Raw genomic sequence first — 19,480 nt, 5'->3', positions numbered from 1 at the left:
TTAGATCATGTCCATATCTTTACATGTCATGTAAAAAAATGTATAGTTTTATTTGGTCTTGTAACTTTTCTTATTGCGCATTGCTATCATGGAAATCAATTGTTGTGGTCGATGTGAGAGTAGATAAATAAATGTATAATTTATCGATTGCTATTTATATCTTGTGAGTTGTGATAATGCTACTAATTCTCTTGGGCAAAAAATGAATATCTTCCCGGTCGCTGTCACTTATGCATTTTAGTAATCAATCTGTGTGAATAGTTCAGCTCCAGCTTTCAATTTTTTATCGGCATGTAATTAAATTCCTCTCCCCCCTGACGTACAGCTCCTATCGATTTAGTTGAGTTAAGTGTGTATGGTCTTTAACTACTTTGTTAACTTGCTCATTTCTTCGTTACTTTTCATTTTACAATGCGTTATTGCAGTACTCGTGGAAAAGTTAACAACCAGAGTTTTGAGGATGTTTTATTCAATAATTACACGTCAATTGGTGGCATGTTTATGCCAGAATTTGTCCCAAAAATATCGCAGGAAACTCTACAGTATTGGTCAAACTTGTCATACGTTGATCTCTGCAAAGAGATATCAAGGATTTTTATTGACGATAAGGAAATACCGACATTTGATTTAAATAGTAAGTTTGTACTTCACTTGTACTTATGTAATTTCTTAAGTTGCTGAAGCGGAGAATAGTCCTGAGCTATTCACGTATAAACTCAATCAACTGGATCTAATTCTAAATACACCCGTCGGCAAGCTTGAATTATATGTGCTCGAGTACATGTATAGTCACTTTGATTAAATCAAATTCCTTTTTTTACAGCAATAATAACCGCTGCCTTTACAAATGTCTTCGATCATGAAGATATTGTTCCAGTGATTAAGGTGTCTGATAAAATCTATGTCGCTGAAATGTGGCATGGACCTTCTTTGGCTTTCAAAGATCTTGCACTTAGTTGTGTAGCTCAGTTTATGGCCTTTTTTAATGCAAAACAATCTCGTCATGTTACCATACTTGTGGCAACATCGGGTGATACAGGCAGTGCTGCCATTGAGAGCGTACGTAAATTCAAGAATATTGACATCATTTGCATGTTTCCAAGAGGCGCTTGTTCTGCTATACAAGAGTTACAAATGACCACTGTCATCGAGGACAATGTACATGTGTTTTCTTCCGAAGGCACTTCTGATGACATGGATGTTGTGTTACAGAGTATCCTGAAGGATTCGGCTCTTGTGAGGAAGTATAATCTCTGTACAGTAAATTCTGCCAACTGGGCTCGTATTATGATCCAGATCGTACATTATTTCCATGTTTATTTTCAACTTTGTGATAATGTTGGTGATAAAGTTCATGTCATTGTACCAACAGGTGGGATGGGGAATGTAACTGGTAAGTATAACTATACATATGGTGATATCAGTTAAGATGGTTGTAAGCCATAGCATACACTGCCTGAAAAACACACACACACATGCTCATTCCAAGGCTCAAAATAATGGCTGAAATATTTTCGGTCAAGATGACCTTTCAACTTCATTTTAGCTTCGTCAATGTTGGTTTTTGACCACTTGCTGCTATACATAATTTGCAGCAATAATGTGAAGAAGTACTTTTTTGAGACAACTGAATCTCATGACATTCTAAAGGCTTGTCTCATCACATTGCCTCATTGTATTTCTTTTGGGCAAATCATCATATGACAAACTTGGCTGACATTAATACACCAATAAAAGTTCAGGTGTTTATGGATGAGCCAAACGATCTGATCTGAACACTTTTTGGTGCATGAAAATGGAATCAAAGGCTCTGAATCCAAGCTCATTCAGCACATAATTTGTTCAAGAGCATACATGGTTTTTCTGTACATGCATAAACTGACTTTCAGCATTACACAAGAATATTGAAGTAAAAATAATTCATGTGGAAGACAGAGAAGAGTGGATGGTCAGAATGACTGATCAACAGGCATATTTTGCCAGTCTTTGTTCATTGACTAGCCATTACTTAGAGCTCTGTATTCATGCAATATTTGAAATTCACACACAAGCTGTTTTTCATGTTCATTCTTGCAAAACTTGAACTTTTTTTGATGATACCTAGCAATGGGAAAACCTTAAATTCAAATGGTGCATGTTTGATTTGTGAATTGACTTCTGTGTATAGCTGGCTGTATTGCATATCTTATGGGATTGCCAATAATAATCACCTGCGCAACTAATATCAATGACACTGCTCATCGTGCAATAACATTTGGTGAATATTTCCCTAAAGAAGTGTCAAAAACTATTGCTCCTGCAATGGATATACAGGTTTATCAATGGATACAATTGATTTCTAAGGAATGTGTTGGTGTTTAACTCTTGGAATGTTTTGTTTTTATAGGTACCATCAAACTTTGAGAGGATCATATTTCTGTTTGCTGGAGTAGAAGTCGTAACGGAATTTGTGTGTGAATTTGAAAAATATGGCAAAGCCAATGTCCCGGAGGTGGCAAGAAAAAAGGTTTGAAGTTATTACAATCCAAAGTGAGATGAATATAAGGTGTATCTGTGTATAGTTTATCAATACATATACAGAAATACATATTATCTTTAGATATCTTCTGTTCTATGCTCTTGTTCTGTTACCCAAAATGAAATTATGTATAGCATGAAAAAGTCGTGGATTGAATGGAACTATTTAGTGGATCCCCATACGGCCACTGGAATCCATGTTGCTTGCACAAATAAATTGTAAGGCTGCTTTTAATGTCATTTCCCAAACAATAGTGTGTTAAAGATTAAACATTAATTTTTCATCTTCTTGGGTCTTTTTAGTCAATCTATTTGCGGTCCAGTTATTCTATCAACTGCACATATTGATAAGTTCCTTGAAACTGTGGCTTTACTTGACATTCCTCATGAACCAATGAAATCAATCCAAAGTTTGAAGACAAAACCAACAAAGTATAGTGAATTAAACAAAGGCGAGAACTGGCGAGAAATTTTATTGAAAAGAATTCTGAATATTCAGCAAAACTATACAAATTCATGCTAAATATGTTTTGTTGGATGTGTTAGGCATTCAAAATGTATCCTTATTGTGTTAAGGTATTTTAAATCAGTATATACACAATAAAAACAAAATCTAACAGAGCCATATGAGGCAATTTGCTAAGCATTTTTAGCATGTGAAAATCATTTCATTCATGGAAGATTAACAAAAACTGAAATACTTTAAATTTGAACAAACAGGATATTAGTACAGTTCTGTTACTCTTTTTGATCCTCTAAGCTCTGAATGAACCGAAATTCCTCTAGATAAGTAAAAACAAAATTTATTGAGCTTTCCTGCAACAGTACAGCAAAACGTAGATAGCTGGCAGTTATTCTCAAGAGATATTACAGCCTGAAGAAAAAGCCAAACGAAAATTGCTTTGCATTGAAACTATTGCTGTTAAATCATATTTCTTAAGATGTAATCAATTATGATAATTTCAATTTTCACAGTGAAATGTATACCAGTTTGAAAAATTGATGTCTGTTACATTGTTGTTACAATCATCCCTCTCACCTTCTGTTAAAGGTGCCACAGATAGTCTTGACTGAATGAATAAGGCCAAGGTTTTAAGAGGGCCTCCATTTTCTTTATGTTCCTAAATAAATGTGTAGACCATTCCTCATTGGCACGCAACACTTGCTTGAAATCATGTTATTTGTACTTACAACGTGGAGTTTCTTAAGTTCTTTCAACGAGATGAAACGTTTCATCATTCTTACATATTTTACATCAACCATAAACCATTTGGGGTTTTCCTTCGAAGCTTTACTATATGTAGTAAATTATGAAATATTGTGAAAATTGATTCTTGAAAATTATTAAATATACGAAAATTCATTTGTGATGTGATTTAGAGGATAGGAGATTGAAAAGTTTTTGATACCCACGGATCATAATGTGGATCAGCTTTGTCAAATTGAGTATGATCCACGTATGATTCTCTTACCACCTACAAATAATGAACCATATTCGACAATATACTCTATATGATGACTATTTATGAGTTATTTCACCCCATACCTCCATGATGCCAGCAATTCCTGGCTCTTTACAGTTGCTGTGGTAGAAAAATGCTAATTCACCGATCCTCATTTGATCTCGCATGAAATTTCTTGCCTGCAATGGATTGGCAGCAACTAATCAATGGCAGGATATAAAATATAAACAACACCTGTGCAAACCCATTTGAGTTCAGTTGATTAAACCAATCAAAGAGAGTTAACAAATCCAATCATAAATGCATATTCATTTGTTTTCAATTTGTCTGTTTCGCATTGTTATTTTATAAAAGAAATAAAAGATGTTTTTCGTGTTTTCACTGGCTTATGCAAACCTTGAAGACGTTTGTGAGAACACTTAAGCATGTGCAAACCCTTGACCTTTGTTCTTGATAGCACTGATCTGCTCTCAAGTTCTCCCAAAGGTCTTCTTGGTTTGCATAAGCCTGTGGAAACACAGTAAACATCATTTATTTCTTAAATATTAAATGTCGATTGGATGACTTGTGACAAACCTGATAATTTCGTACTCCATCCCAGTGAGTTGTTTGATTTGGGCTGCTTTTAAGATCTTCAATACCGAACTAGAATGTCAAAGTTTATGTACAGTGTAGTATGACTTGCTATACACTGAAATTTACATTAATTGGGAAAGTTATGAATGCAATAGTTACTTCATTGGCAGATTTCAAAGTTATGCATGCAACATAGTGAACTTTTCACAGACATTTGCATTTTGCATTGAAGTTCAACCTTAACATCCACTCCTTTTTCTATACGACTTTCTGGTTCAGATTTCATTAGCCATTTTGTGAATTTCTTTTTGGCCTACAGTAACATTAAAGAAATTCATACAAAACAATGTACGATACTTTTGTTATCGAAGGGAAAAATAACTTAGCAGAAGCTGTCATTTCTGCACTGGTTCAACTTCAAATGCTATCTCTCACGGAGTAAAATACCTCGGTTTCATTTTGATTATTTTTGATATTTGCATTGTCAGCTGTCAGCTTTTTCTTTTTCTTCGGGGGCATTTTTTATGCGATATTAAGTCTACCAGCTTTATTTTCAACTATGTCATGCTAATGTCAGTAAAAATTGTAATTCGTGAACGATCGGGAACCACAAGGCAGATTCGAGTGGTTTGACCATTGAGTTCTATAAGACCTGGAGGGGAAACGTCAACCAAATTACTATAAATTATTAGCGCGCGGCCGCGTGGTCAAAAACATGGCGGATTTTGGTTGTCAAAGTCAGCGGAAAGACGCGGGCTCATAAAATAAAATTTTTTTCGCCCACCCGGATTTGACAACCACAATTGCGATTATAAAATATCAATGCCAAGCACAAAAACTTTTAGAAATTTTATCTTTAAAACATGCTGCAAACTTGTTTGGTATACGGATGCTGAAGTAATGTCAGAAAAGGAAACATTTCATGACTACGGTAAGCAACGTAAGATTCTTTACTATTTAAAGTGTTCAGTGTTTTGTTTTAAGTCAATACTTGAAGTGTGATGGTATATATTTTGTGAATGTTTTACTCCTAAGTTATAATTTAAGTTATGTTTATCCAGTCTTATTTTTTCTTTACTTAATCGCTTGCTAGACGAGGCAAAGCAACCAATTCTTATCGAGATATGCATATCTTAAAACTCCTTGTTTCAACTGAGTTTACCTTCAAGAAATGGAGGGTGTTTTCATGATATTTTTCTGAAAATATGAAGCAAATATTAAGATCAGAGCTGTATTGAAATCAAATGCAGTGCAGGATTAATTAATGAGCTCTTTGGTACATGTCGTACGATAAAAAATACCTGTATTAAACAGCTAGCCTGGATAATTTGACAGATTATGGACAATTTTGATGATGGTGTGTAAAGGTTTGTTTTATGCTAAAAGTTTTATAAATTCCATCTGGTGTTTCTGTAAATGAATTGTTTGTTATAGTAAACAGGTTAGTACATCAAAATCAAGATAAAAACTACTTTGTGCAATAATGGGCCAAATTTTGCTCCTACCTTAAAATATTTGCTCAAGAAAAGGTTATGATGACATGCATGAAACATTAAATATAGTACTGCATCATCTGACAAAATCCATACATTTTTCAATTCCAGGTGATTAAAAATTCACATAAGATGCATTGGTTGCAATGAAGTTGAATGTGGAGAAGCAAAAATTGATGCCAAAGAACTTTTTATGTCTTGAAGAATTACGATATCATTTAAAAGAATAAGAGTAGCAATCTAGTAAAAGAAGCGACATCTGTCTTCAACATGAGACTTTTCAAATTATGTATAATTTCTTTGTACAAAATACTATTTTAGATAAACTTGATTTTTAAGTCATTCACTGATATTTTTATCAAAAGACGAAAACAAAAATTCGAAGGCATAATGTAAAATTCAAAAGTTTGTCAAGTTGTTTGAACCTAGAAAAAATTAGTACAGGTAACTGCAATTTGTAAGGACACAAGAGAAAAGTAGTGCAAGGTTAGCATTTTTGAGAATTAATAAGTTCTTCTTGACATACATTACACAAGGCCATAATATTATAAATAATGACTGTACAATAACAATTATACAACATGCTAAATATCTTCACCTACATTATAATTATTTAAACAGATTTGCCTTCATGCAGCAATAAGAAAAGTGTTATGTCAGAGAAACCAATGCACTTTAATTTATGAAATTGTATTTTCAATGGGAAATTAATGTAGTTCTGTTCAGTAGTAGATCCATGGTTGTCAATGACAATCCAGTTTCTAATATCTTGGCTCAAAACAGAACCAGCAACATGATTATAGAATTTCTGAATTTCAATCTTTTGCTCTCCTAGTTCAAGATATTTTCTTCATAAGTTCTCAGTAGATTTATAAGAATATCATAATACCTTATAAGACACCCAGAATCAATCCTACCAAAAAACTCAAAAATTACATACCTACTTATAATATATTTCCAGTCGACTTAAGTCGTAGGGGTAAGCTAACTTTTTCTAACTCCTTTTTGGACGTTTTAACTAAGATTTACCCATCTATTCAGGAAAGACAGTTGCACCAAGCTGTAAACAAACAGTCAAAAACACAAGTAATGCTAATGGATTATGCATTAAAGCTTAACAACACATTGACAGTGTAAAAAATGCCGTTTGATATTTATTTCTAATATAGCTAAAGCATTACTTGACAAAATATACGTTATTTTACCTCATTTAAATGTGTGTGTCTATTTCACAAAAACCTGAAGCATTATTTTCAATATTTTATGCTTACGGTATCGTGGTTGTTTTCGCTGGTTGTCATTAATATAAGCAGGAATAGAGATCCGGATTCGGGAGGGAGCGAATGTTAAAAATTTTTCTCAAAGTGGAAGTTTTGACAACCAAAATCCGCCATTACCGCCATGTTTTTGACCACGAGGCCCAGGCCCCTTTGCCCCTCCAGGTCTTATAGAGCTCAATGGGTTTGACTGACAAACTGACAATCAGGGGGCTTTTAAATACTTGTGCATGAAAATGCATGAACTAAACTCTTTCGCATGAAAATGCGTGAAATTGCATAAACTATAGTCTTTGACATGAAAGTGTGAAAATGCACGAACTAAAGTGTTTGACATGAAAGTGTTAAAATGCACGAACTAGTTTAGTTTTTGCACTTTCACACATTTTCATGGAAAAGACTATAGTTCATGCATTTTCACACATTTTCATGCCAAAGACTATAGTCATTGCATTTTCACACACTTTCATGAAAAAGACTATAATCTTTGCATTTTCCCGCTCTTTAAGGTCTTTTTTCTTTGTGTAAAAAGGAAAAGACTATAGTCTTTGTCCTGAAAAAGTGTGAAAATGCAAAGAGTATATTCTTTGGTGGGAAAGTTAGTAAAAATGCAAAGACTATATTTTGTATTTTGGTTTGAAAATGTGTGAAAATATAAAGACTATAGTCTTTGGTGTCAAAGTGTGTGAAAATGCAAAGACTATATTCTTTCGTGTGAAAGTGTGTGAAAATGCAAAGACTATAGTCATTTTCAAATCGAAGACACTTTTACACCAAAGACTATAGTCTTTGCATTTTTACACACTTTGTTACGCAAAAGACTATAGTCTTTGCATTTTTACACATTTTTACAAAAAAGACGATTGTCTTTGCATTTTTACACACTTTTACGCAAAAGACTATAGTCTTTGCTTTTTTACACACTTTTACGCAAAAGACTATAGTCTTTGCATTTTACCTTTCACAAAAGACTATAGTCTTTGCATTTTCACTTTGTTACGCAAAAGACTATAGTCTTTGCATTTTACATTTTACAAAAAGACGATTGTCTTTGCATTTTACTCTTTACGCAAAAGACTATAGTCTTTGCTTTTTACTTTTACAAAAGACTATAGTCTTTGCATTTTACTTACTAAAAAGACTATAGTCTTCATTTTTCACTTTACGCCATTCTTATTTTACATTTTCCTAAGACTATTCCACCTCAGATCTTCATTCCAAAAGACTATCTAAGATTTTCATTTTATCTTTTTTACCAAAAGACTATAGTCTTTGATTTTTTTTATTAAAAGACTATATCTTTTCATTTTACACAAAAGACTATAGTCTTTATTTTACATTTACAAAAGACTATAGTCTTTATTTTACACTTTTAAAAAGAATTCTATTTTACTTTCATTTTCTATTTCACTTTACAAGACTACTGACTATTTTATTTTACACAAAGACTATAGTCTTTCCATTTTCACTTTTAAAACTACTCAGTCTTTGATTTTTACAATTTTAAAAGATCTTTGCATTTTACTTTTACAAAAGATTATAGTCTTTTTTTACACTTTTACAAAAGACTAGATCTTTGCATTTTACTTTTATGCAAAAGACTATAGTCTTTTTACACACTTTACCAAAACCTATAGATCTTTGCATTTTACATTTTTACAAAAAGACTATAGTCTTTGCATTTCCACCTTTACATAAAGACTATAGTCTTTGCATTTTACACACTTTTACAAAAGACTATAGTCTTTGCATTTTACCACACAAAAGACTATTAATTTCCATTTTACACTTTTACGCAAAAGACTATAGTCTTTGCATTTTTACACACTTTTAGGCAAAAGGCTATAGTTTTTGCATCTTTACACACTTTAACGCAAAAGACTATAGTGTTTGCATTTTTACACACTTTTACGCAAAAGACAATAGTCTGCAATTTTACACACTTTCATATCAAAGACTATAGTCTTTGCCTTTTTACACATTTTTAAACACTTTTGCATAAAAGTGTGTAAAAATGCAAAGACTATAGTTTTTTCCGTAAAAGTCTGTAACAATGCAAAGACTATAGTCTTTTGTGTAGAAAAGTGTAAAAATGCAAAGGCTACAGTCTTTGGTGTAAAAGTGTGTAAAAATACAAAGACTATCGTCTTTTGTGTAAAAGTGTGCAAAAATAAAAAGACTATAGTCTTGGTGTTAAAGTGTGTAAAAATACAGAGGGTACAGTCTTTGGTGTGAAAGTGTGTAAAAATGCAAAGACTATAGTTTTTGGTGTAAATGTGTGTAAAAATGCAAAGAGTATAGTCTTTTGCATAAAATTGTTTAAAAATGTGTAAAAATGCAAAGACTATAGTCTTTTGCGTAAAAGTGTGTAAAAATGCAAAGACCATATACTTTTGCATAAAAGTGTGTAAAAATGTAAAGACTATAGTCTTTAGTGTAAAAGTGTGTAAAAGTGTAAGGAATATAGTCTTTTGTGTAAAAGTGTGTAAAAATGCAAAGATTATAGTCTTGGTCTGAAAGTGTGTAAAAATACAAAGGCTATAGTCTTTGATGTGAAAGTGTGTAAAAATGCAAAGAGTATAGTTTTTGGTGTAAAAGTGAGTAAAAATGCAAAGACTATAGTCTTTGATGGAGAAGTGTGTAAAAATGCAAAGACTATAGTCTTTGGTTTGAAATTGTGTGAAAATGCAAAGACTATAGTCTTTGGCGTTAAAGTGTGTGAAAATGCAAAGACTATAGTTTATGCATTGTCACACATTTTCCTGCCAAACACTATAGTTTTTGCAATTTCACACATTTTCATGCTGAAGTCTATAGTTTATGGATTTTTACGCAATTTTATGGCAAAGATTGTAGCTTTAGTTTATGGCTATGTCTATCTTTACGTCTATCTTTGTGTCTACCTTTATGTCTGTCTTTATGTCTACATTTATGTCTATCTTTATGTCTACCTTTATGTCTACCTTTATGTCTACCTTTGTGTCTACCTTTATGTCTACCTTTATGTCTAGCTTTATGTCTACGTTTATGTCTACCTTTATGTCTGCCTTTATGTCTACCTTTATGTCTACCTTTGTGTCAACCTTTGTGTCTACCTTTATGTCTACCTTTATTTCAATCTTTATGTCTACCTTTATGTCTACCTTTATGTCTACCTTTATTTGTATAAACTGATTTATCCATTAGTTAAGTTTATGGAATTACATGTTGAAAATTCGGGATTATTCTCGTATAAATCCACAATACGTGTGCTTTCTGTTTGGTTTCAACATAATGCTTTATCCAGTTTTACTTCGAGATCAGTGGGCATGTTCGAGGCCTCCACCGGGATTTTCGAATACAACCAACATTCAACAAACATAACATTTTTGTAACATTGCGGGAGCTCAAACGGCTGAAAGACGTTTGTATTTCTATATTATGAGGTACACTCATGTTTTATGTCATGAGTGCAAAAAAAAGACGTCACGGATCCCTGAAGAACGACGACAATATTTTGGTAAAAATAACGTGATTCTGTGTGAAGTGTGATTAAGATTTTTTGCGATAGTATTTTCTTTTGAAAAAGACAGGAATTTAATTTTGATACAGGCATCACCCTTATTGGCGAACTTCAGCAATAGTTTTGTCGAGAACATTATGTCAAATGATGAAAATAGTGGCGATGAAGAACCATTAACTTTAGTTCAATCTTTACGATTGAGAATGGACGAAATGGGTATTGTATACTAGTTTATTGTGTATACCCATTTGTGTACCACAGGAAGCATTTATTTTGTGATTTAAGAAAAGCGATTATCTTTAACGTAGAACGCGAATCAGCTGAAAGACAGAAAACAATCGAAGATCTACCTTGCATGAAAAGACGTAAATTAAGTAAGAAAAAAAGGCAAATCAATAAGATTTTGCAAGAAGCCGCCACAACTGACGATGAAAACGTTCAATCGTATAAAAGAAAGAAAAAAGTTAGGATGTATTTTTAAATTAGCAAGGGAAATGAAATTTACCAGCCAGTGAAGAACATGTAAGATGTTTTAATATGATGTATTTTATAGGAACCCATATTCATGGTGATCACTGGAGTGTCTAAGAGGTATTATTAACTTTTTTGTCATTTTTTGTACAAACACCTACAAAGTTTAAATGCATATACTTTGATCTTTCAGCACACGAGAAACCATCTTGGCTGTTGTTGATCAATTGGGTGAATGTAAAATTCAGACAGAAGTTGATTCGGATACAACGCATGTTGTTTCATCAGGAAAACATAGAACAATGAATATTATGAGGACAATATTGTCAGGATGCTGGCTGCTGTCTATTGATTGGGCTTTGAAATCATCAGAAAAAGGGTTTTGGTTAGATGAAGAAGCATTTGAGTTAGATGCATTTCCAGCAGCCAAGGTATGTGTGTAAGCTAGTTTTTATCTTAATTCTAGCGAGCATTTGTGATAATAACATCAACTATATACAAAGCTCTAATACTATTCATTCTACACTATGTCTAAAGCAATTGTTTTTTCTTTGACTTAAATACAGTTGATTAAAAGAAAGGCAGGAAAAGCCATTCGATAGTTCATATCAATGTAAACTATTGGAGAAAAAAGGTCCAATATTTGTAGCACCTTGCACAAGTCCTCCTTCAAAGGATATTTTGGCACTAATTAGGCTTTCTGGTGGAACTGTAAGTGTCACATGATGAATAAATGACATAATTGTTGACTTTGTTCAAGTCACATAAATACTCTATTTCAAAGGTAATTGGAACTGCGAGAAGAGCAAAAATATGTATCGGTCATGTGTCAGCGAAAACTGATGGCATTCACGTTTCAGAGAAATGGCTTTTAGGTATTATCTCACAGTTAAAGAAAATCAACAATGTTAATCTTTATATCTTTTTTCTCTCTTGACATAGATTCCATTAGTGAATTAAAGGTTTTACCGTTTGACAACTACCAAGTTGAAGCTCTTAAATGAATAAAGTATTGTTGTAAATACTCTGTTTTTAGTTAATTTATTTGTAATTATTTAGGTAATATGCCATTTAGAAAATTATCATTGTAGATTTAATTTATCACTTGGTGACTGTAGAAAATGGATGATTTTATTTTATACAGCGAGGAAACTTTTTCCATAAGGAAATGTGGTAAATTATGTACTAAATATTTTCGCGAATGACATATTCATAATGCACTTTTTTTCTTCCCTTTCTTCCCTTTTTCCCATTTAATTGTATCAAGCTCATTTTGAATAATCTCTGAAATTCTTGCCTGAAATCCAGGATTACAGGCTAGTATTGGATCTTGATATTTGTGACCTAAATTGAAATACCGTAGCTAAACAACTCGCTAAAGGTGGATTAATTCTAACCAATGATAATGTTAAGTAAACAAGGCAATAAATTGACATGTTTGTGGACGAAGATTGTTCAGGTTAGTATTGTCCAGAGAAGGACTGTTGGTATTGAAGAGTGACTTGACTCTGAAGATGACTACTGCTAAGATTGTCAAGATGTAAGTCTACATCAACACCAACAGTCCCTCTCAGGACTCTACTAACCTGGACGATCTTCATCCACAAACATGTTACGATACTCCCAGGTTCAAACCATTTACTGCAATAAGTTGAATTGATCCCTAACCCGTAATCATATTGTTAGAGGCCATGGCCAACGTATTACTTTAAAGATTAGACATCAACAGGAAATTAGAAAAAGATTGCAATATTAAATGTAAGCAGGTTAAGTTAATAAGCAATCTGGCCATTACAACAAGTCCAACAACCTTGTGGTATTATGTAATACCATTTACCTTTTTCATAGCAATTACTCTTGACTATCTCCAATCTAAACAAATTTAAGATGAATCAGCAGAATGAAAAAGGAAATTTTGGAAGCAACATATTTGCATTCAGAGGTTAAATATACATGTAGAAAATGACTAAAACATACTTGGGTTTTGTAAGTTGTTTTGTTTCAATATTAGATGCACGAATTCCAGTGGCCACAAGCCCCGATTGTCCATTAAACACATTAAAGAAACCACTATTACAAGTGTTGCCTAAAGTTGTCTTTTGACCAGATTTGTGATTTGTTCTTGGAGGAGATTGAAGAGAAATGTTTTGTATTGTGTATAAGTTATCCGGTAAGGTGCTTGTCTTTGGATATCGAGAATTGAAATCATATGCAGGAACATTTATTGGTATCAAATGTGAACTTGCAGCCGATTGCCTTCTAACTTTATGCTTTTCGCCTCTGGTTGAAGCGGTCCATGTATCTATGAGACTTTTCCCATGAAAAGCTTTTTCACAACCACGAGAAGAAAGATTGCTATAACATAAATCCAGTTTATTAACAAGGAAATCATTAACACTGCTCTGCTCCTAAGGTTGAAACTTACTGCAAATCTGAAGCATTGTTACTCAGACTCATATCAATGTTGGAGGAACAATTCTTTTGTTCTAAAGACAGTGGTTCTGCAAAGCGTTGAGAGGAGAAATTAAACAATGAATTTACATTAAACAAAATTTTATTTCACGAAGCTTATAAATATTTCCATTTAAATTATGTTAATCCGTTAATGTTGTTTTACTTACATGTAAAGTTAAGTTCCCGTTTAGTTTAATGCACAAGGTTTAATATGCAAAATGATAAAATGATGAAATTGACAACTTACTAAGCACCAGTTTCTGCTTTGCACTATTCCTCCTGGCAGAATGCGGTGCGAGAAAGAATTAACTGAAACGTTGGTCGTCCTAAATGGTCTTAAGCTTAGTGTAACGATACGAGGATGCACTTCACCAGCAGTATTATTGCCTTTTAGAATGGGTGAAACGAAATTACCGGCGGAATTCGTATCGGAATTGATCGAATCATTTCCCTTGCCGTGTGCCATCCAAGTTCGTAAAACTACATCGTCCGGTAAACCTTTTGGAATTTTCATTTGTTACGAAATTTGCAACATTTCTTCATGAAATAATATTTTATAAAGCATGTCACTTTATTGCAACCAAACAATGGAGGACCACCAAGTTTTTATAGTAGCGTTGCTAAGCAACCGATGTTGCAATTAGTTAAATACAAAATATGGCTTGTGTTGTACCTGCCGATTTTTGAAATTACGTGTTGTTTTCAGCTTTTTCAATTACATTTCAAATAATTGGCGATAGCAGCAGACCTAGCGTCGGTCAAAAATGACATATTTAAAATTCAAAATACCTCAGAGACAATATAATTGGTAAGATTTTAGCTTTAATATTCTTTAGACATTTATGTCCAATGGAATTTCATGTTTAGGTATCGTGAATTTAACTTTTCGACTCGTGAAGTACGCTGAATCCACCACTGATCGACGATGATTATTTTTTAATAAACATTTCAGAATGTTATTGATTTACGACTTACCAATGTGAAAAGTAGTAGTTACCACTCCATATACGACTTTTATATTCACTATTTAACATTCTATGGTGAAATAAGCTTAAATGATTTTACACACTATGGAATACTTGTTATAAGTAAAGCAGTTAAGAGGCAATGAGTTAAAGAGTTAAACCACAGTAGGATACAACTAATTACAAAGAAAATTTCTTTTGATCTTTATGTTCCTTTTTTTAAAAAAATTCCATTAACCAAAGTTTACAAAATTTATAAAAAAGTTTACACAAAATTATGATTCGTACATTAACACATGAAAACAGCGTAAATGAACGCCTCTTTACATTAGAGATTTGGTATAAAAATACTCATACAAAAACTACACTTTAAGTTTATTTCAAGTTTCATCCATGAAGATTCAGCTTACCATGGCAAAACAAACGCTTTAAAAACAAAAGCACAAATACTTCTTGTGAGTTTAGTTATTACAAAATCAAACATTATTATGAACATTGTACTATAATTTAAACAAAACAAACGTTAGGCATTTCATCGACTAAATTGAGCTTCAAATAATTTTAATTTTACAATGATATTAACTCATTAGGACATGAACATGTAACAAAATCCAGCAGTGGTTAATGACTAGTGATCAAAGATCTTACCTTACTATTCCTGCTACCAAACGATCTACTCTTTTTAAGATTTCATTGAAGACAATGGGTTTAAAAGGACCACTTCAATTTAAATTGTTTACTTCAGAGAATGTTCAATGATGTATTTACAATTTACATATAAGTTACAATTTTCATTTAATTTAAAGATTTCATAGTGTCCGGTAATAGTTTTCAAAGTTCATTTCATGATATACGTATAATTAATGAGTAATTGTTAGGATTTTTGTTTAGTCTTGTTATGTTTACCATTTAAAAGTATGTATTATTAATGACAAAAATAAGTTTTACGTTAATTTTTCTCATTGTAAGAGCAACCTTGTGATATGTAATTGTTATTTTGATAATACTGACATAATTGGTTTTGATAAAATATGATAGACTTTATTCTTTTATTTTTATTATCCAAGTTTAGAACACACTTTTTAAAAGTTATCAGATTAAGCTGACTTTGTTCAGAAAAATGGTTATTTTACCAAGAAAGAATAAATAAATATGGATTGAGAATAATTCACATTAGCAAATATTAATTAAAAAATATTTTGTTTTTCTCAACAGATGGACTTCATAAAACGAAAAGTTACTTGTTATGAGTGACATGTCCTCAATACAACATTTTTCTTACCTTTAATACTCCAGTCTCACACATCTTAGTATGGATAGGTTGCTTCTCTTGCATCTCTTTTTATTGAGCGTACAGGTGCTTTTAATCGAATTGCGCCAGTACCAGCTGCAAGATCAAGATAAAAAGATCAAACGAAACAAAAAAATACCAGTAATATTTCTAAATATGTACTTACGTGTAAAAGTAGACTCTGCTGCGGTATAATAAACAACTTCCCTATAATAATAAGAAACCATGTCCAGCCGACAATTTAAAAACAATATAGTAAATTGGGATTATATTTTTTAATAGAATAATAACTCAAAGACCATTGAGGTTAACTGACAGACGACATGAAAGGAATTCAGAGCTGTTCAAACAGGTTTTGAAACAGGTTGAGCGCAAATTTACAACCATCATTCTAATTTACTTGATAATAAGGACCAAGATAAACCTGTTTTTTATTTGACAAAACACCGAATACAGTTTGAATTAGACACTTTTTAAAGTGAAGTTATTTCAACATTTGAAAAGCACTCAAATATAGTACATTAAACTCAAAGTAAAATTAAACTAAAGGAGGTGCGATCTTGCCAAGTCATATTTAAAGAATGAGTATCATGGTAATGTCAGGGCACCTTAAAATGGTTGCACATTAGATTGCCAGTGCAGCAATGTCTCTTTGACTGATGAATCTGGTAAATCGATGGCAAAGCACAGTTGGCCAAGGATTGTAATAAGCAAAGATGTCTTCATATATGATTGGTCAGAAAACAATCCTTGAGCATGTTTGTCGATTGATGTACATACAAAGGTTTGTAAATGTTCGAGTTGGTTTTTAGCAGTTTGCACTGCAACCTGTTCTTTGTGATCAGGTTGTTTAACTGTTGGTCCGTAACAATTTGAATTGTCTTCCTCTCGCTAATGCAATGCACAGTCAAGTCTGGATCTTATTTAAATTCCGACATTTTTTTGCAATCTTGTTGTTAATTATTTACGCAATTCTGTATTTGATAGCGGAATTTCATTAATAGACGTAAACACAAGCGTGCAAAGCATTACCATGACACTCATTCGTTAAATGAGTAGTTTGTTTACATATGGTGAAGCCTGATTTGGGCATCAGAAAAGGTCATTTGGTAGACAATCCCATTGTTTAACTGTCCCTCTCCTAAAAGACTCACATATATTTACAATTTATGATAAAACTTAGCATGACAGTCGTAAAGTAAACAGTTTGAACCCAGGAGTATTGTAACATGTTTGTGGAAACATCAGTCTACATCAACCTGAGAATATTGTAAACCCGAAGTATTGCAACATGTTTGTCAAAACGTCAGTCTACATCAATACCAACAGTCCTTCTCAGGACTCTACTAACCTGGACGATCTTCATCCACAAACATGTCATGACAGAATAATATTAAATGACATATATTATAATATTATATGACATAACATACCCTTCTGGATAAGCTTGCTCGAATTCATAACCAGCTTCATGTGTTTCATATGTCTAGGTATGACAGTATCCATATAAACACTCAAAAACAATCAATTAACATTCAGCTTAGAATTCAATATCAATGCAATCAAACAGATTAAATCATGCTTCAGTAATAATAAATGGAGTTGTTGATGGAGTCCGCAAACGAGGTAGACCGAGAAAGAGATGGATGGATGCTGTGAACAGTGATATGAAGGCGATGGGTATAACGAGAGATATGGCGAGAGATAGAGACGTTTGGCGTAGAAAAATTCATGGACCGGTCAACCCCCCTGGCAGGGATTAATACTGGCCGGTATACAAATGTTGTTTGTTTGTTTGTTTGTTGTCAGTAATAATAAAATAGACTCACGTATGTTTCTGGGGCAGTGGTTGCATGTCGTTGTGTTGTAACAACTGCAGCCCTAGGAATGGTTCGTGGTCTTACAACATGTGCCCCTCGAACAGTAACACCACGGCTCCTGCCTCTTCCTCTTATAATTGGATTGGCAATGACGGTGGTGACGTGAGGTGCTGCAACTGTAGTGGAACCTTGTTCAATCCCATTCAAATAAGCGAGCTCCCTCATTTGTTCCTGACGAATGGGATCATTTGGATCCTGGAAAAATGCATTATGAAATTATGTCAACGTTAGCCTTGAACCCCACAGGGAATCAAGTTTGAAATTCTTACTGGTACAAGAAACTTTTGTACTTCTGCAATGCCAGCAGCAAGACGGCCATGAGCTTCAGCTTTTGGGGCATCCACTTCTATAAGAACATGTAGTTCTTCCTTCAGGTGGTCATACTTAGGATCATTTGAATCGAGAAGTTCTTGTTCCTACAAAGTTATAAATTATCAACGATAAAATGAAGCCTCTTATGTCATTTACACTTTCATTAGTACCTTTTCTTTATCTCTCATGGAACCTTGGCCAAGAATTGACATTTTACAACCGGTCATGCTTTGAAGGCGCTTGAAAGTGAGTCCTTTTGGTCCCAGTAGTCGACCAACAAAATTAAACTAAAAATAGTTAAATAAAATTTTCCAAATCACAATTAATCAAGATTTCACGATTGTCAATTAATGTCCAAGTCCATTATACCTTGGGATATTTCTTTATAGGAATCATAACTTTCTCAAATAGTTTAGTACTAGGTTCAATTTCTGGTTGATACTGCCGCATGTAGTTCGGCTTGCGTTCTCGTACTTCTGACTTCGTATCAGCCGTATTGTTGTTAAAGCTATCCATTTCTTCTTTCAATGTTTTATCACCATCCGTGAGAGACTCTATTCTTTTGATTTCTTAAGAGAATGGAAAACATTATTAACACATCACAATACAAACGGCACAAACCTATTTACTCATTTCACGTTAACAAACTGTCCTAAATAAGCCAGTTCGCGATCACACTTTCATAAATGATCGACGAGTTCAACTCGAGTACAACTTAGTCATCAACGGAAAACTTATCAAAGTTAGAGTCAACGTATTTGAAATGAAAATTGATCTTTCAGCGATACGCATGAGGCATACTTCGGCATACTTGACGTACAGCAAAAGTCAACCCATATCATTTGTAGAAGCTGTATTTCTGCTTACCTTCAGATAAAAGACGAATGGCGTGAGGATGATAATCAGGATCTAAACTTCCCTTTTCCGTTTCAAGTTCGTCAACGTATTGGGCTGTATCCATCATTTATAAAATATACTACAGAAAATCGGTACTGAAAGTGACAGGAAATGATGGCCTCAATGATGCTGAGATCAAAAGATGAGACTTTATTGTTCGATTGTCGTCGGGCTATCAAGATCAAGATTTTTCGATTTTAATCCGATTACCGTGATTGGTTGAATTTGCTACCGATAATATACCGATCGTTCTCCGATTTAACTCGAAATAGGAAAGCGAACACACAGCTCGCCCAAGTTGCAGTAAATTGTTTATGACATGAACGTTCAATTACGGGGCTCCCCACCTAGGGAAAATTTTAGGATAAATAACCGTAACGTG

At 33.2% G+C, this 19,480-nt stretch overlaps 4 protein-coding genes across 5 annotated transcripts; 2 read left to right on the top strand and 2 right to left on the bottom strand.

The window, feature by feature from the left end:
* The first annotated feature begins 331 nt into the window (after positions 1 to 331).
* LOC124451309 (threonine synthase-like 2) lies at positions 332 to 3,138 on the top strand. Its single transcript, XM_047001929.1, has 6 exons — positions 332 to 634; positions 824 to 1,393; positions 2,168 to 2,313; positions 2,387 to 2,506; positions 2,600 to 2,736; positions 2,821 to 3,138. The coding sequence occupies exons 1-6, from the start codon at positions 412 to 414 to the stop codon at positions 3,038 to 3,040; spliced, it is 1,416 nt and encodes a 471-aa protein (XP_046857885.1). The 5' UTR covers positions 332 to 411; the 3' UTR covers positions 3,041 to 3,138.
* LOC124451311 (thymocyte nuclear protein 1-like) lies at positions 2,975 to 5,744 on the bottom strand. Its single transcript, XM_047001930.1, has 9 exons — positions 5,719 to 5,744; positions 5,004 to 5,208; positions 4,795 to 4,869; positions 4,557 to 4,625; positions 4,064 to 4,159; positions 3,931 to 3,992; positions 3,709 to 3,811; positions 3,557 to 3,638; positions 2,975 to 3,299 (listed from the first exon to the last, which is right to left on the bottom strand). Exons 2-9 carry the CDS (start codon positions 5,073 to 5,075, stop codon positions 3,256 to 3,258), a joined length of 603 nt encoding a protein of 200 aa, XP_046857886.1. The 5' UTR covers positions 5,076 to 5,208; positions 5,719 to 5,744; the 3' UTR covers positions 2,975 to 3,255.
* A 4,882-nt stretch (positions 5,745 to 10,626) lies between these two features.
* On the top strand, positions 10,627 to 12,519 carry LOC124450321 (microcephalin-like). The gene is made up of 8 exons (XM_047000966.1): positions 10,627 to 10,825; positions 10,918 to 11,044; positions 11,137 to 11,291; positions 11,382 to 11,419; positions 11,493 to 11,738; positions 11,881 to 12,010; positions 12,084 to 12,174; positions 12,242 to 12,519. The coding sequence occupies exons 1-8, from the start codon at positions 10,760 to 10,762 to the stop codon at positions 12,301 to 12,303; spliced, it is 915 nt and encodes a 304-aa protein (XP_046856922.1). The 5' UTR covers positions 10,627 to 10,759; the 3' UTR covers positions 12,304 to 12,519.
* On the bottom strand, positions 12,409 to 19,437 carry LOC124450319 (KH domain-containing, RNA-binding, signal transduction-associated protein 2-like). 2 transcript variants are annotated; one of them, XM_047000963.1, is made up of 13 exons: positions 19,069 to 19,437; positions 18,571 to 18,770; positions 18,372 to 18,488; positions 18,159 to 18,305; positions 17,839 to 18,084; positions 17,443 to 17,495; positions 16,176 to 16,216; positions 16,001 to 16,105; positions 14,001 to 15,144; positions 13,725 to 13,800; positions 13,277 to 13,654; positions 13,137 to 13,171; positions 12,409 to 12,643 (listed from the first exon to the last, which is right to left on the bottom strand). In XM_047000963.1, the coding sequence occupies exons 1-8, from the start codon at positions 19,163 to 19,165 to the stop codon at positions 16,026 to 16,028; spliced, it is 981 nt and encodes a 326-aa protein (XP_046856919.1). In that variant the 5' UTR covers positions 19,166 to 19,437; the 3' UTR covers positions 12,409 to 12,643; positions 13,137 to 13,171; positions 13,277 to 13,654; positions 13,725 to 13,800; positions 14,001 to 15,144; positions 16,001 to 16,025. The 2 variants fall into 2 exon arrangements, with proteins under 2 accessions (XP_046856919.1, XP_046856920.1); XM_047000964.1 differs by having other exon boundaries at positions 14,168 to 15,144.
* Between the last annotated feature and the right edge of the window lie 43 nt (positions 19,438 to 19,480).

Source organism: Xenia sp. Carnegie-2017, unplaced genomic scaffold (assembly GCF_021976095.1).
Source record: "Xenia sp. Carnegie-2017 unplaced genomic scaffold, XeniaSp_v1 HiC_scaffold_24, whole genome shotgun sequence".
NCBI lineage: Eukaryota > Metazoa > Cnidaria > Anthozoa > Malacalcyonacea > Xeniidae > Xenia > Xenia sp. Carnegie-2017.
This window is presented reverse-complemented; position numbering and strand designations above follow the sequence as displayed.